At 48.3% G+C, this 17,630-nt stretch overlaps 1 protein-coding gene across 7 annotated transcripts in view; it reads left to right on the top strand.

The window, feature by feature from the left end:
• Dysf (dysferlin) overlaps positions 1-17,630 on the top strand; it is a 201,702-nt gene that overhangs the window by 1,786 nt on the left and 182,286 nt on the right. For 3 of the 7 annotated variants that reach the window (XM_059258093.1, XM_059258092.1, XM_059258088.1), the window contains exon 1: positions 9,980-10,210. The exons of the other annotated variants lie outside the window; for them this stretch is intronic. In XM_059258093.1, the coding sequence (XP_059114076.1) occupies positions 10,120-10,210 (91 nt within the window). In that variant the 5' untranslated portion in view covers positions 9,980-10,119. Of the gene's footprint in view, positions 1-9,979; positions 10,211-17,630 lie in introns of those variants that run through there. 7 annotated transcript variants of the gene reach the window in all.

Raw genomic sequence — 17,630 nt, 5'->3', positions numbered from 1 at the left:
GGTCTTGACTCCTTGGGGGTCGAATGACCCTTCCACAGGGGTTGCATATTAGATATTTACGTTAGGATTCATAACAGTAGCAAAATTACAGTTATGAAGTAGCAATGAAATAATTTTATGGTTGGGAGTCACCAAAACATGAGGAACTGTATTAAATGGTCACAACAGTGGGGGAAGTTGAGAACCACTGTTCTAGAGGGTACCACTGGTGCAATGTCTCCTCCTTCTCCACTTTTGGTCCCAGGCTGAGGGAAGTGAGGATACTATTTGAAAGACCAGCCATGCCTTGGGTGTTAGCTGGTCTCCTCACTCACTGTCTGGAAGTCCGAACAGCTTTGTAAAGGCACACCTCAGTACGATGCATCTTTGCAGGGCACAGTGTACCGTCTAGAGCTGACGCTCCTCTCAGGAGCTGTGTCTCCTTTGATGTGTCGTCCCCCTCCCTCCACCTCCAGACTGATTTCCTCCCAGCGTCCCTGGCCTCCTCCTCTGTAAAGGTTCAGCATGTTCTCTTCCTCCTGTTCACCCCACCCCCAGGGCAGACTCAGGAGCTCTAGTAGGGAAAAGGCTAGGGATAATAATGAATGGGAGTGCTTTCCAGCCCACTGGAGGAAGCGCAGCTAATGTAGCTTCAGGCTGATTTCGTTTAGACCCTGGGGGCCTGTCTGGAGTTTTCCCTCAACCTCACTGGGAGGAGGTCATCCACAGTCCTCCTCTTTGCTGCTCCTGGCTGCTCTGGATTTATTCCCCTTTCCTGGAGCCCAGAGCTCACTGTAGAGAAAGGAAGTGTATTATCTGTGCTCTGAACCTGAGAAGCAGGCTGGCTGGAACTCACAACCCAGGATGTCATCGTCAGGCAGTAGAGAACGGTTTTTCCCCTCCCCCAAGCCCTGGCCACCTTCCACCTCCTGCATTAGCCAAACTCTTAACCCATGTCTAAATTTGGCTGCTTGCAGTACTTAAGCTTGCTCACCCTTCTATTCCTCAGGGCTAGGTTGGTGAATGATTACAGAGCAGGCTCTGGCCAGGAGCAGACAAATGCAAGATGCCCTTCTGGGAAGCCTATCCTCCCTAGCTGACCTAGACCTGCCTTTCCAGTGACGTGGTCCCAATGTCTCATAGATCCTCTGTGGGTCAGCAAATTCATGGTATGCTCGGTTAGCTCTATAGGGTCGAAGGGAGAGAGTATTATCTCCTTCACTGATTAGGATTTGGCCCAGAAGATTTAGGGGTTTTGCCAAGGTTGTACACTTGTCAGAGCATCCCCTCATAGAGGCTCACGAATAAGAAAGGACTCTGGAATGCATGCCATGTGCCACCTACATCAACCAGGCTGAGCGCCCAGTGTAGAGTTGAGTCTAGAAGAGGGAACACAGGCTGTGAGGAGCACAGTATAGGACAATGGCCCAAAGGTGGAGGGCCTGACTACTTCACTACTAGTTTTTCCTCTTCTTCATTGTTTTTTTTTTGTTTGTTTGTTTGTTTTTTTGAGTCATGGTTTCTCTGTGTAGCCCTGGCTGTCCTAGAACTCACTCGCTCCATACACCAGGCTGGTCCTGAACTCAGAGATAGATACGCCTGCCTTTGCCTCCCGAGTGCTGTGGTTAAAGGCATGCGCCACCGCCACCCAGTTCTGACGTAATATGCCTTTATCACAAGGAAGAGAAGTGAACATTGGCTAAACATGAGCAATACATCATTTTCAGAAACTGTTTCTGTAAAACCCCACAAAAATCCTATGGACAAGATCCAGACTTATTATACCTGACATGATTTTTAAAATAGAATGTGTAACACAAACTACATCCTGGTCCAATAGCAAGCACAGGTGGTAGCAATTCTCATCATCCCACTTCATAGAAAGGGAAACTGAGGCACAAAGAGCCTGATGTTTGCTCCAGTAGTGACTGGAACTGGACTTTCAAGTCCAGGCAGCCTGCATCTAGAGTCACCTCTATATCGTCTTCACTCACGCCACTGTCTTCTTCCAGCTCTATGTCTGTCTAGGAGACAGAAGGAGGAAGGAGGAGGCTGAATTCAGGCTCTGGTGCCCATCTGCACGTTGACCTGTATACACATAACCCCGACCCCCTGACACATCACACAAATAGTTCTTACCCACCTAGATCCGGAGTTCCTCGGTTCTTCTGTGTGGCCTCGAGGGCACATTCTCATCTTAGCAGGCTTCTGTCTTGACTCACCTTCCCTGTGTCTGATGGGCCAGTCAGATACTATTTAGTGCAATTTCCAGGTGTCCCAGCCCTTGTGCTAGGCCCACTCAGAGTCCTCATATACCTGTGGGGGTACCTGCTTAGGACATGATACCCTGAGTCCAGAGTGTTGGGTCATATGTTTCTAGGATGACAACTTTTTGTGAGTATAGCAGATACTCTGGGGGAGGGGCAGAGGTGTCATTGTGGACCTTCTTATGAAATAAAATTTGAAAAGGGGACTAAGAAGAGCAGACAGCTGGCAGCCTTGGTTACAACCCAGTGTCATAAAACTATTGAGGGAGGGAGGGAGGGAGGAAGGAAGGGGAGGGGAAAGCTGAGAGTACCAGTTTTGTACCTAAACTGTTTAGGGTTTTGAACCTTGAATTTTTTTTTTTTTGTTTTGTTTTGTTTTGTTTTTCGAGACAGGGTTTCTCTGTGTAGCTTTGCGCCTTTCCTGGAACTCGCTTTGGAGACCAGGCTGGCCTCGAACTCACAGAGATCCGCCTGCCTCTGCCTCCCAAGTGCTGGGACTAAAGGCGTGCGCCACCACCGCCCGGCGAACCTTGAATTTTGCATTCCAGTTCTGCCATTTTTCAACTATGTGTCCTTGGACAAGTCATTCAACTACTCTCTGTGTCTCTCAGTTTCCCCCACTGTGAAATGTTGTAGACCATATAACACACTTTCAACAGTGCCTGGGCCTCAACACGTGTTAACTCTAGGACTGGTGTTACAACTTGGTTGATAGAATGTTTGCCTGGTAGCAAGAGAGCCCTGGGTTAATCCCCAACTCTGCATAAGGCCAGGTTTGGTGATGTATGTGTATAATCTAAGCACTTGAGAGATGGAGGCAGGAGGATCAGAAGCTCAAAGTCATCCTCAGCTACATAGAGTTCCAGGCTGGCCTGGGCTACATAAGACTCTGTCTCAATAAACAAACAAAAACTAATACATCTTAACTATAATTATTATATGTCATTATGCATTTTTGTAATTACTATTCTAATTAACATGTACATTTATCAAGACATTATTGCACAGACCTAAGAAAGCTTTCAGCATATTGTTTCTTTTTTTAACCCAGTCAGTTCTATCATCAGCTTTATTTGTCCATCCACTGGCCTCCCAAACATACACAACCAGCTTCATGGCTGGAATCTGTTTGTCCACCCACAGGGACCCTGGTGCCTCCTCTGTCTGCCACTCCTTCATCTTCCCTTCTGGGCTGAGGCACTGTCTGCTTGCCCAGTGGCAGGCCATGGCCTCATAATGCTGCTGTGCCCCTCTGGACGCATATTTCTGTAGAGACCTCCCTGGAGCCCTCAAACTTCTTCAGTCCTTCCCTCTCCCATTCTCTCTTTCTCACTGCATGCCTGCTGGCTTCTGTCCACCTTTGTCTCTTAGAGGAAGCACTAGTTGGTGGGAAGGGTACTTATCTCTGTCACTCACTCGTTTCCCTCGTAGCATACTGTGCTGGAGGCAACACCTTTGCAAAGTGACATCCTCTTGTTTTCACAGATGCTAAATCAGACTCTGCAAATTCTGGGTCACCCCATGAGGTAAAGATGGCTGGCCAGGAGTCTGCATCATTGCCACCATAGCGGGCTCTTCCTGGAGGTCACATAATAATGGTTGTAGTTGGACTACATGAGTGTTTACATCCTCAGCAACATGAAGGTAGTGTCTGGATTGGGGCATCAGAGAGAGAGTGGGTAGCAGAGAGAACACACGGGAGCATCCATACTTCTGGAAGATGTAGGGACTGGCAAATGTGTCCTGAAGGAATCCTGAAAACTCATGCAGCGCATCTCTCTAAAGAGTGATGTCACTGAGCCGGAAGTCAAGGTCTGTGCCTCAAGGTGCTTGATGTTTAGATCTTGGGGAAACAAAGCTCTAGACAGTATGAGAATGTTGTCAAAGAAAGCTTCGCTCTTCATCCATGGCCAGGTGGTTGGGCCACCAAGAGATTACAGAGAACAGGACTACAAACTTGCCTGTGTCTTGGGAGCCTGGCCAGTGATGTGACCTAGACTGGCCTATAGAGAAAAAGACATGAGCTCATGGGTAAGTGGGGGCCAGTGCACCTCTCTCCCTGACCTGTACACAGATGTTAGATTTGTGCTAAATGGGCCAGATTCTCTCATTTTTCAAAGGAAGCTCGAAGAGGAGATCGGTATGGGAAATCTTCCAATGCTTAACTTGTGCACAATTTTGCTATGGAACATCATATTGTTCCAAGATAACACATCCTCAGGGGATGCCAGTGTATTGTGTATGTTTACTCCTGTAAATTATAGGACTGCATCCTCTCCCTTAGATTCATCCATCAGCACCCATGAGTGGTGACATCACTAAAGCCAACGAGGACTTTTTAATATCCTTTTTTCTTACCTCTATCAGTCTGGAAACATGAAATCACAAAACTGGACTTGTTATATAAACCGCTTCACAATTGATTCCATTCCCACTGCACTTCCAGCTGGCCCTCTTATGGGTAAACAGGTTGCTCCCTCTGTAGCTGCAGATGCATGCATACCCAGGATTATGAGATACCCTAATGCTTCCATGATAAACAAATGGAAATCATTACCATATAGGCATCCTAGTTCAAAAGCTCCTGGTACATCAGGTTGCCCAAGATCCTCCTGCCTGTTGCTCTGTTCTCTCCAGGGAGTGTCTTTGACAATATGGCCTGTGATAGCACAGCATCATAATTCACATTCCAGCCAGAAGTAAAAGGTACTGGGGAAGCATACCTTTTCTCCTTAAGGACACATCAGACAGTTACATATGTACTTCCTCTTCCTACCTCATTTGTCTCATACCCACATCTAGCTGGAAGGGAGACTAGAAAGCATGGTTTCAGTTTGGATGCTCTACCATACCTGGCTTTTTTTTTTTTTTTTTTAACATGGGTTCTGGGATGGAACTCTATCCTCACATTTTCATGGCAAGCACTTTACTGCCTAAGCTATCTCCCTATCCCTGTTACAGTTTTTATCACTGAGACAAATCCCCTTGACAGGAGGTCCCATTAAGTTTCCAGGCCCCAGTGTGAAGTCTACAAGGGAACAGCTATCTGTTTTGTCAGAGTTCTGAGCAGCAAGCAGCAGGAAGACCAGGAAGTTGGAGGTTCAGATGGGAAGAGGCCTCAGGATGTGTTCAGAGTTTGGGACACCAGCTGTTGCTTTTCTGGTTTATGGAAAAGGTATATGGAGTCCCTGATTCTTGGACACAGGCCAATCGTTTGCTGAAGTCCCTTGAAATATTCCTCTAAAAATATTAGTTATACCCCTTGCAGATTTCCTGTGCTGACTATGGTGGACTGAAGTGGGGACATGGATAGAGAAATGGTGTGATTGTGTGTGTGTGTGTGTGTGTGTGTGTGTGTGTGTGCGCGCGCGCGCGCGCGCGCGCGCAGAGGGGGTGGGGGCAAAGCTAGGAATCGTTTTTTTTTTTTTTTTTTTTTTTTTTTTTTTTTTTTTTGGTTTTTTGAGACAGGGTTTCTCTGTGTAGCTTTGCGCCTTTTCCTGGATCTCGCTCTGTAGACCAGACTGGCCTCGAACTCACAAAGATCCACCTGCCTCTGCCTCCCGAGTGCTGGGACTAAAGGCATGCGCCACCGCGGCCCGGCAAAGCTAGGAATCTTAAAAAAAAATGCTCACAATATCTGAAATTGCCCCTAGGGGGCAATGCCGTCCTCTCTGAAAAGTGTTGCCTGCCTCGGGAGGTGGAGCCCATTCTGGGGAACCCTGTGCAATGCCCACTGCTTCAAGTCCAGGCCAGCCCTGACCTCCACACTGGGAACACCAGGGCGCCGAGCCAGCCCTGCTCTCTGACAATGAACAAGCAACTCTGCAGCTAGGCCTCCCTTACCATTGCCATGAACACTAAGGAGCAATGCCTCTGCTGCAGCTGTTACTTACCAGAGTGGCCCAGCCTCGAGGGAGGCCCGGGACTGCTTGCCTGGGGACCGATACTTGAACTGAGTCCCCATGGGTGGATGAAGGTGGTACTGCAGAGGGAGCAGGAGAACAGCTGCCAGCAGACTTCCAAGCTTGGTATGTTCGAGAAACTGAGAACTCTCTGGAATTGGAGCTCTAGGGTCAAGGGCCAGAGTGGCCTTAACCTCTGGCACGGGAAAGGAATGTAGACTTTATCCCAAGAGAAGAGGAGGCCCTTGAGGGATCTTCGTCAGGGCAGTGACCCAACTATGCTTGAAGATCTCGTGACTGCAGTGTGGGTAATGGACCATATGTGGCTGGGGTGACCATGACATGGCCAATTAGGAGATGTCATCAGTCAGCAGGCAGAAGCAGATGTGGACACCTGGACGACACCAACATTATGAGTATTCAGAAGGGTGATCTAAGTTGCAATTAACTGACATTCTTGGCTCAAGTAGACTTAAATGACAGTTCCAAGTGACCAGTCACTCACCTGAAAGCTAGAGACAGGATGAGTTCTGGGTAAGTATGTGCACCGCACACTCCCATTGCATCACTCTGAACCAGGCAGTTTCAGTGCTCTTTCTGATCTGCTGTCCAGGGTACCTGGCACATTTGGGTCTCATTGGCAATTTGCTCTATGCTGCCTTACTTACAGGAAGCAGGAGTGGGAGTTCAGTTTCTTGGTTCAGGACATATAAGCCTGTGCCCTCACAAGAACAATGTAGGATGCAGATCCATGCAACTCTGCCATTGGCAGGAGATACAGCAGGGTCCAGCTTGGAGCCAAAGGTGGGCATCTCATCAGCTAGGGTCTGCTAGGAGAGAGGTAGGAGCCAAGGAAGAGCAGAGTCAAGGAGAGGAAGAGAGGGTCCAAGCAGCTAGAGAAGATTCTGGAAAGTGGACAGCCTCCGACTCCCCTTACCCTTCCCTTTATCATGCCCCACTCCAGTGGGACTCACTGGCCCTTTTAGGGGCCTTCCTCTTCTTGAGAGCATGTATTCAGTGTCTAGAGATGTAGCTGCTGCCGTCTGCTGTCTACATTCCCTGATGTGGAGCGTCCAGGGTGGAAGGATGTGGCTGATTCCCAATAAGCTGGAGGTGACCAGTGAGAAGTGTGGGGTGCAGTGTCCTCTTAGTCAACTGTTTAGAAGACATCTATAGAGAGCCTGCCATGTGCAAAACCCTGTTCCAGGTGCTAAGAAGCTGCAGTGGCTAACAACACTCTCCTGACTCCTTAGTGTCAGGGTGTTCTATGTTGCATGGGTCGGTTGAAGAAAGAGGCCACTCCAGGATGAAATTCTAAGGCCTGTGTGACAGCAGGAAGGTCCAGCCTCTGATGCTCTGAACTGGACTGAGCCTCAACCCGCCATACAAAGGTGTCTTTATTGATTGTTGTACACAGTTGTTTTTTGCATAAGGTATTTTTTCATACCAAGATCCCTAGTCTGATCTATATGTCTCTCTAAAGGAAAGCATCACATGCCCACATGAGTTTGGTCCTTTATTGTGTGCCATTTACAGTACACAATAACCCAAGAGCCTCAGGTGTCCCAGAGGCATCTTGTGACAAAAGCCATGCAAAGACTGTAACACGCCCTCAGAAAAACAATTCTACAAATCCTGGAAAACAGTAACTGTTTTCCACGATGATTCTTTACTGTTTTCCATCATGATTTTCAAGGTCAAAGTACTTCCAGAAAACAACTATTTACTCTAGTGTCCACCCTAGATCCAGTGACAACTCATTCTAATGTCTACCCCAGATACACCGACTCTGCTAAATTCCTCTAACACCTTAGAGCCCACCCACCTGTCCGATGGGAAGGGTGGAACAGATGCAGACATCACCTAGTGATTGGTGCTAAAAGCAACCATGCAAGGGAACCTGGGGGAGGGGGTAGTGTGCTGTGTGGCTCAGTAGGTAGAGCACTTTCCTAGTACTTCCAAAGCCCTGAACTGGAGCTGCAGAACGGCATAAACTGGGCATTGTGCTATGTACCTATAATTCCAGCTCTAAGGAAGGGGAGGCAAGAAGATCACAAGTTCAAGGTCATTCTTCCCTACAAAGAGTGTTCAAGACCAGCCTGGGTTACATGAGGTCCCCATCTCAAAAAACGAACAAATGAAGTAACAACAGATCATGAAAGAGGAGAAACAGAACATAAACGTGTTGTAGGTTTAAACTGATAGCCAGTGGAGGTCCCTGAAGAGGGGCTCTGTAAATGAAGGACAGGAGCAGACATTACAGTTGGAGAGAACAGCTCTCAGGATCCGAAGGCCGCTGGCCTGGCTGGTTTGAGGAACCTTGAGGAGGGCAAGGAGCCTAGAGAAGGGTGGGTCAGGCAGGCATTTAACGGTCATCTAGGGGCTCTGGGTTCTACGTTAGGTGAGATGGGAGCTATGGAGAGATTCTGAGTGGAGGAGTGACACCAGGTGACTCTGGGTTGAGAGTGCACCAGGGTGGTGGTGGAGGCAAGGGCAGAGGCAGAAGGTGGGAGGCTGGATGGAGTCTGTCACTGTAGCCCGTGCAAAACAAGCAGGGCCTTCAGACACAGTGGTGACGATAAGCCCAGAAGGGATGGGACTTGGGTCTGTTTTTAAACCATTTCTTCTTTTTTTTTTTTTTAAAGATTTATTAATTTATTATGTATACAATATTCTGCCTGCATGTGTCCCTGCAGGCCAGAAGAGGGCACCAGATCTCATTACAAGTGGTTGTGAGCCACCATGTGGTTGCTGGGAACTGAACTCAGGACCTCTGGAAGAGCAGTCGGTGCTCTTAACCACTGAGCCATCTCTCCAGCCCCAAACCATTTCTTTTTAAAACTAATTATTTATGGAGAACATGCTCTGTGCAGCCCCGCCCCCTTCCTCCTCCTCCTTTTGCCATATTTCTAAGCAGAGCTCACAGGATCTGTGGTTTTGGTTGTGTGCTGAGATTTGGAAGCATGACTGCATGGCTCAAGAGAGTAGAGCAGAATGAATGCAGACAGAAAGTTTGGAGGCTCTTTCAAAGGCGGTTGCAAAAAGAGCATGTGGCTGGGGTGTTTTTAGCTTAGTGGTAGAGTGGCGTGTGCTATCAGGGGAGAGGGAGACTGAGGAACTTGACAATCACAGCCTGATCGCAGACCTCTATGCATCCACCCTGTCAAGCCACGTCGTAAGGGCGCAGGAGTGGAGTGGGATGCACAGAGTGGAATTTCCCCCAGAAAGCGCAGTGTCCCTCAAAATAAGAAGGGGAAGGACCATGTTCTTTCCCCAGCTACCTGCTGGAGCGTTGGAAAACAGAAGCGAAGGCCCTGTGAGGAGGACCTTCATAAGCTGTTAAGGGATCAGACAACACGCAAAAGAGTGCTAAGGACAGACGATTTAAGGCTCAACTTAAGCAATTTTCTCCACCGTAGAGGATGAGGAGTTCACAGATTGTGGCAGCAGGGAACTGCAGGAGATAGAATGGGCAGCGACTGGGAACGAGGTATGATTTGAGTCCAGACAACTCCAGGCGCCACCGGGAACTCCCTGCGGCCGCTCCGAGCCGGGTCTGGGTGCACCGGATGCACGGAGTGCACTCCTAAGGCGCTCAGCGTGCAGCCCTTTGGGCCCATGGTGCCTCAGGCGTAGACCCCGCACTGTCCTTGCCCGCCACTCGCTTCCTTCCCTGGGGGCCCTCAGAACAAGGCACCCGCGCTTGGACAGGGCGTAAGTCCCATTCTTGCTCCTCCCCGGCCACCTCTCTGAGGGCGGACCCAAGCCCGCCTGGAGGGGAGGATCCGCCCTGTGGGTGTACCTTGTCCCACGCGCAGCCTCGCCTCTCCGGCTGACCAAGTCTCCGCGGAGGCTCAGAGGAGCGACCGCTCTCTTGGCGTGGCCATCCCGGATCTGAACGCTGGTCGGGTAGTAGTGGCTGTGTCCCGCGCTCCTGCTCCCTCCGCCCCGCACGCCTGGGCTGCTGAGCCATGCTCTGTTGCCTGCTGGCGAGGGCCAGCAACCTCCCCAATGTGAAGAAGGACCGGCGCAGCGACCCTGTCGCCAGCCTGATTTTCCGAGGTGAGAGCCCCGACCGAGGCCACTGCATCCACTCTGGGGCACCATCCGTTTCTCTGCACCCAATTTCGGGGTCTGTGGACCCAGATCAGACCAGAAATCCCACCCTGGGATTGATAGCCAGGAAACCTGAAACAGCAAATGCTACAGGGCTTAAGGATCCTGGAAGTACCATGCTAAGCCAGTCGTTATTACTTTCCTAAGGTACCCAGAAGGAAGAAATGCCGGCACTTCCTGAGAAGCGGGCACAGGGTGTGTTGGAAGATGGACACAGAAAGTAGAGGTGTAATCAGGGCGACATAACTGGTGTGTGAGCATTTAAACAGTGCACTTTCAAAGTTATGTCCATCCATCCATTCATGAATCGTGACGGAACACTGCCCGTTTGAATGGCCAAATCTCAACCAGAAGGAAGAGGAACTGAATACTTGTGGATATGGCTTTGACTCAGGAAGTGTGAGGGGTGCCTGAGATGTTTTCCAAATTCAAAGAGCTAAGCCTCTGTATGTGCTGCTTAGGCTAGAGAAGGGTTTCTCTGTTGAGACTGCACCTTCCTCCACTCTGCATGCCTCCTCTCCCTGGCTTCAGGCAGATTCCCGAGGGAGGAGTGTCTCGGGAGGGGAAAGGGAAGAGGAAGGACCTGTCAAAATCGAGAGAAGGAACAATAGTGGTGAGTCAGGACCCCAGCTCTGCGGAGAAAGATAACTAAGCAGAGGACAGAGGGCTTCCTCTGAAGGAGCTATACTCTGTGGGATTGAAAAATACAGAAAAAGATAGCCACATGTAGAGGAACTGAGGCAGAACTTTTCACAAAGATGTTAACCTTTGTGACATCAGCGGGGACGCCAGGGACCCAAGATTTCCATCCACTCTGCAAGTACTCCACCCCCCCTCCAAATAATAGTGAGAGATGAGTAACTCAGCACATGACTTTCAATACGGTGACCTTCACTATGTATACATTGTTGAGGCAGTTGTTGGATGTAGCTCAGTGGTAGAGCACTTTTCTTTGTGTGGTGTATGTATGTGTATGTATACATATGTGTACATACATGTATGGGAGCCCAGAGGATAACCTCTGTTCTCAGGTGCTAATCACTATTTTATTTTAGAGACATGGTCTCTCACTGGCTTAGAATTTGCCAGGTTGTTGAAGCTGGCTGGCCAGTGAGCCATAAGGTTTTATCTGTCTTTGCGTCCCCTCAATGCTGGGCTTTTGTTTGTTTGTTTGTTTGTTTTAACATCAAACTTTGGTCTTCCTGCTTGCTAGGCAACCACTTTCCTTTATCAGGATCCTGGGCTCCTGGGTAGAGCGTTTTCCCAATGTGAATGAGGGAACGCTTAGGCTTCATCCCTGGTTCAAACCAAAACAAACCAAAACGCCAGATAAAACTTCCAGCACTGAGCATGGGCACTGCTCTTGCATCAGATGGGTGACTGGACTGTTGAGGCACTGCGTGGCTGATGGCCTGGGTCAGGTCCCCTGCATGGACTCATCTGTCATCCTTCCCCATCTGCGCACTCCCACCTGTATGGAGCCTTGCTGTTCGCTTGCACAGACAACAGCTCCAGCAGAGAAGAGAGTTAACTTCAGAGTCCGCATTGCTACCTTCTCCAAGGAGGCTCCTAAGAGTCCCCTGGCTTTCAGTAGTCTCCTGCTCAGCTGCAACAGCACCTTGTTGGGTCTGCTGGCACATTCTCCCCAGCCTTCTTCAGAGGCCAGGACTCCAGAAGCAGCCGCCTGTCCTGATAATTCACTGGAATGTCCTCTGTTGAATAATATATGGCTTTCTCCATCTGGCCCCAAGCCTCCCTCAATCTGGGCATGGTCCTTATACTTCATGGTACCTGAGAGTCCCCTGTAGAGTGTGTTTGAAAAACGCTCTGGGTACCACCCAAGAATGTCTTGGAGGTGACCTAAGAATCAGCTTCTAATGTATATCTGATGCAGGCCACTTTGGAGATGATGCTATGGGTGAAATAATTGTGCTTGCCCAGGCCATTCTTTGTGGAATCTGGGGTTGAGTTGATGCCTACCCATTAGAACAAGACGCAGGGTTTATGAAGCACCCAGTTGGGGAATCTCCACCTTAGAGTATACCTTTAACAAAGCCCACTGCCGAGGCTCCCTGGCCTCTGTTCTTGAGGGCTAGCTCTCTTTGGGTGGGGCCCTGCCCAGGATCCTGGAGTTTTGAGGCTCAGTCAGGGTTAGTAAGCAACGAGAGACTGCGGCTTGCTTGCTGAGAAGCTAGCCTGCACGGAGCACTGTGCGTAGTTTCAGTGTGTAGCTGAGATGTGGGCCTGGACTGGGCTCACTGCAGTTGTTGCCTGTGCATTCCAGCTTCAGATGTAATTTCAGGACCTGCCTCCAAAAATAGATTCTGGGTTCTGGGAGGTTGGACTCGGAGCTGTCTGGCTTCCCCAGCTGAGGACCTCAGGATACAGGCTATTAATTAATGCTGGCCATGTCTTTGTTCTTGTGTTCACCGATTAATTACTTAACCAAAATTGCCCTGAGTAGCTGAGCCCGCATAGACCCTTTGGACCATCTTTTGTATGAATGAGCGTTTCAGCTTCCTTTCTTACCGCATTTGACGTCTCTCTTTTGCCCTAACCATCTTTCCATCCTGTAATGCAATTATTTATATCCCTCTATTCATGCATTTTGCTCATTGAACAAATATTTATTGAGCACATCTTATGTACCCATTTTCATGCTAGATGCTGGAGATGCATCCCAGGACAAAATCAGTCTCCTGGTGCTTTGGAACTCAAACGTTCCTGAATTTGCCATGTCCCCTACCTGAGGAATCCTGGCCGGGAACCCAGGAGGCTTTGCTCCCCTTCCCTGCCTCCCCCTTGTTTGCTCATTGGGTCCCCTCTCCTCCCCCTTCCCCTCTGTCTCCCAGGCGAGAGTCTGGGGGTCTTCTAGGATAATCTGTCCCCAGGGAGTACTTCTGCCTCACCTGTCAGGGAAGATGGACTGGAGGGCCACTGAGGTGATGTGGTTCCTCAGGGAACCTGTGTCAATGTCTGGAAACACTTTGGGTTGACATTCCTGGGGGGAGCAGGTGGCTGCTGGAATGTAGTGCTCAGAGGCCAGCAATGCTGCCCAACAGCCCAGGATCTGTGACGCAGGCTCCACAGAGCTCATGGCAAGGATTTGTGTGGCCCCATATATTAACAGTGCAGGGTGCAGAAATTCTGCTGTGATGGATACACCACGATGGGACGCCTTGCAGTGTCATCCAGGTCCAGGCATAGACTGGCTATCTCTGCCCTCCACTAGAATTCCCCAGACTCCCTGCCTTCCTCTGGAGAGGACCCCTGAAAGTTTGCATGTTCAAAAATAAGCCAAGGCAGCATGCATAGGGCCTGCAGAGGTCTAAGCCAGGTGGGATCCCAGTGCTAGAAGGGAAGTGGGCACAAGCCCCCATCCCTAATCCAGAAGTTGTCTCCAACTGATAACCACTCACAAAGGAAAAATGAGTTTTCTCTAATGGAGTGTCACTGTGTATACAAACCACACTTAAGGGCAGGCCCTAGGCCCAGCTGACATTTCAACACTGAATTGAATTCAGTGGTATTTTTTGAGTTTTTTTTCTTTCTAATAATGCTTTATCTGGGGATATATATATATATGTCCAGGTCTTTTGCTTATGGATTATGGTTTCCAGTTTTGTGTTTTTATGGGATTTCTGTGTGTGCAAGTATGTGAGTCTCAGCATCCATATGTGCTTCTTATGCATTCTGGCTCTTTCTTCTCTGTGTGTTTGTTTTGTCCTATCCTGGTTTGTTTTTATTTTATCTTATTTTTTATTTTTTAGATGCCTGTTTATTTTATAATGAGGGAGAGAAAGAAGGGGTGTGGATTTGGGTGGTGTCATAGGGTTTCTATTGCTGTGATAAAACACCCATGATGAAAAAGCAAGTTGGGGAGGGCAGGGTTTATTTGGCTTACAGTTCCATAGCAATGTTCATCATCGAAGAAAGTCAGGACAGGAACTCAAACAGGGCAGGATCCTGGAGACAGCAGATGATGCAGAGACCAGGGAGGAGTGCTGCTTACTGATTTGCTCCTCATGGCTAATCAGGCTGCTTTCTTATAGAACCCAGGACCATCAGCACAGGATGCACTACCTACCATGTCCTGGGTCTTCCCCTCATCAATCATTAATTAAGAAAATGCCCATAGCTGGATGTTATGGAGACATCTCTCAATTAAGACTTCCCCCTTTCAGATAACTCTAGCTTGTGTCAAGTTGACATCAAACTAGCCAGGACAGGTGGGTCGGAAAGTGTGGAGGATCTAAGAGGGCTTGGGGGAGTGAAAACCATAAACAAAATACATTGTATGAAAAAAATCTATTTTCTAAATTTATTTATTTTAAATTTATGTGCATTGATATTTTGCTTGCATATATGTCTGTGTGAGGTTGTCAGATCTCCTAGAACTGGAGTTATAGACAGTTGTGAGTTGCCATGTGGGTGCTTTTAACTGCTCAGCCATCTCTCCAGCTCCCGCCAAAATCTATTTTCAACTAAAAAAATAAGTAATAAAAAACATAACAACAGAAATAAGCCAAGGATCATAAGTCAGTCCCCTGGTGTTGGTTCTCATTCTTCTACATAGCTCTTTAGAAAGTCTGTAGAGCCGGGCGGTGGTGGCGCACGCCTTTAATCCCAGCACTTGGGAGGCAGAGCCAGGCGGATCTCTGTGAGTTCGAGGCCAGCCTGGGCTACCAAGTGAGTTCCAGGAAAGGCACAAAACTACACAGAGAAACCCTGCCTCGAAAAACCGGAAAAAAAAAAAAAAGAAAGTCTGTAGAGTGTTTTATTTGGTGGACGCACAATGATTAATTCAGTCAATTCTCTTTTGATGAGCATTTAGATCATATCACTCTTTCTTTTTGAGACAGGGCCTTGCTATGCAGCCCAGGTTGGCCTTGAACTCTCAAGAGTCTTCTGCCTCAGTTTCCCCATTGCTGGTATTCTAGGCATCTCTTACTATGCCTGGTTCTATACCACATTAAAAACATTTATATCCAGTTCTTAAATTATACTGCTGACTTGAAGTCTATCCTGATGGCTACGTCTTTGCCCGTGTGTTAACTGCCTTCTTTCCTTGGGTGAGTTTCAGAAGCAGCACTGCCGTGGCCACATCTGAGGCTTTGCTGAGATCCGCCGTCACTACCTTCTATCAGCCATGTTTGAGGGCGTATTTTCTCAAGATCATGCAAACCTCTATCTTTTAAGGTTCAAACAGAACTTGTTGGGCTGGGGGAGATAACTTAGGTGCTGAAGTGCTTGCCTAGCATGCCTGAGGTCCAGGGTTCCATGCCCACACAATCACTGCATAAAATCAGGAGTGGTGGTTCAGACCCATAATCCCAGATTTGAGGGTGGAGGCAGGAGGATCAGAAGTTCAGGGTCATTCTAGGCTATGTAGAGAGTTAGTTCAAGCTCAGCTGGGTTACCTGAAAGCCTGTCTTAAAAAATAATATTAATGATATTTCAAGATTAACTATTAGTATTTATTTCCTATTGAAAATCCTTTTAATTTGCCATTTTGGAGGTGGGTAGTATTTGTTTTTTTAGTTAGTTACAAGTAGTCTTTATGTGTTAAGAATAGTAACATTTTGCCATAGATGTTTCAGTTAATTAAAGAAATGTTTATGTGTGTGTTTTACCTACAAGTATGTCTGTAAATCATATGTATGCCTAGTGTCGGTGGAGGTCAGAGGTAGGCATTGGATCCCCTGGAATTGGAGTTACAGATGTTGTGAGCCACCACGTGAGTGTTAAGAATCAAACCCATGTCTTCTGAGAGAGCAACCAATGTCCTTAACCGCTGAGCCATTTCCCCAGCCCCGTGTTTGTTTCTTTAATTGACAAAAATTGCATAGAGCCGAGTGGGGTGAAGCTTGCTTAAAATCCAAGCATTTGGGAGGCAGAGGCAACATAGGCCTTCAAGGCCAGCCTCCACATAGTAAGTTCAAGGCCAGCCTGGACTATATGAGACTGTCTTAAAGAAGCAACAACAAGAAAATTTGTATGAGAGTATCTTCTCCAGTTCCAAGTAGAAATCTTAGTTTGAAGAGCAACCTCTTTCTGAACGTACTCCATGGCAGCCATTGTAACCATCACTCGGGCTTCTTCCGGGTCTCTTTCCTGAGCTGTGTGGTTCCACCCAGGGTTAGCCATATGAGGAGGGGTGATTGTAGGTGGGAGGGCAGTGCTTTGCTGGTGTGATTCCAGCCAGGGTTAGCCACATGAGGAGGGGTGATTGAAGGTGGAAGGGCAGTGCTTTGCTGGTGAGGTGGATGACAGTCATGTAGGTCTTGGAACAGGGGACGGCTGTCCCTCATCAGGTTCAAGCTTGTCTTTTTCTCCTCTGTTGTCAGTGGTCTGCTGACACTGGGATTCCTGTTGTCCTCTTTGACTTGTGACTAGTGGGAATTGGGGTGAGGAGAACACTGGCATGTAGCAAGCCCACAACGTATATTTACGGGGTGAACAAGAGACTGCTGTGGTATTAGAAGCTCTGTAGCCTCTGAGCCAGGAAGTTCTGCCACCTGGCTCGGGGGCAGACACAGCCACGACCCACCCCTGCATTAGTGCATTGTCTTGTTGCAGCAACAAGACACTTGGCAGCTGGCTTAAGGAAGTTTTGGCTCATGGTTTGAGGCTATAATCCATCACAGCCAAGAAGTCATGGCCACAGGCCTTGGGGCAGTTGGCCGCACTGGATCAGAAGTCAGGAAGTAGAGAGAGATGGAAAAGCTAGTGTTGAGCCGGCCACCTCTGTTTTATCCAGTTTGGCAGTGAGGGTAGGTCTTCCTCAATCAGCCCAACCGAGAAAACACTCACAGACATGCCCAGAGTTTGGACCCAGGGGGATTCTAGATCCTGTCGGTTGGCAGTCATTATGAACCAGTAGAGTCCCCATGTCCCATGTTTTCTCTCTAGGAGGGCTCTCAGCAGCTACCCATGTGTTCTCTGAGTCATAACCTTCCCTCCTCCCTCTGTCCACCCTGACCCTGGCCAGTAGCCCCCAGACCTTCCCCAAGGACTTTAGAAAGATGGTGATAAGATACATATTATATAATGTCTACCTCTTTCTTTTCCTTTGGGGGTGGGGTGGAGACAAGGTCTAGCTATGTAGGCCTGGCTGGCCTAGAACTTGCTATGTAGATCAGGTTAACTTTGGATTTACAGTGAACTTCCTGCCTCTGCTTCCTAAATTCTGGGATTATAGACGTGTGCTGGTTAAATTTATCATCTTAACCAATTTTAAGTGTTAAATTTGGTGGTATTAAATATAGCCATGGCCTGGGTGTGGTGGCACATTCCTTAATCTCAGCACTCAGCAGAGGCAGGCTGATCTCTGTGAGTTCAAAGTCAGTGCGGTATTAAGCACATT

The sequence above is a fragment of the Peromyscus eremicus genome, chromosome 3 (genome assembly GCF_949786415.1).
Source record: "Peromyscus eremicus chromosome 3, PerEre_H2_v1, whole genome shotgun sequence".
NCBI classification, from domain to species: Eukaryota; Metazoa; Chordata; class Mammalia; order Rodentia; family Cricetidae; genus Peromyscus; species Peromyscus eremicus.
This window is presented reverse-complemented; position numbering and strand designations above follow the sequence as displayed.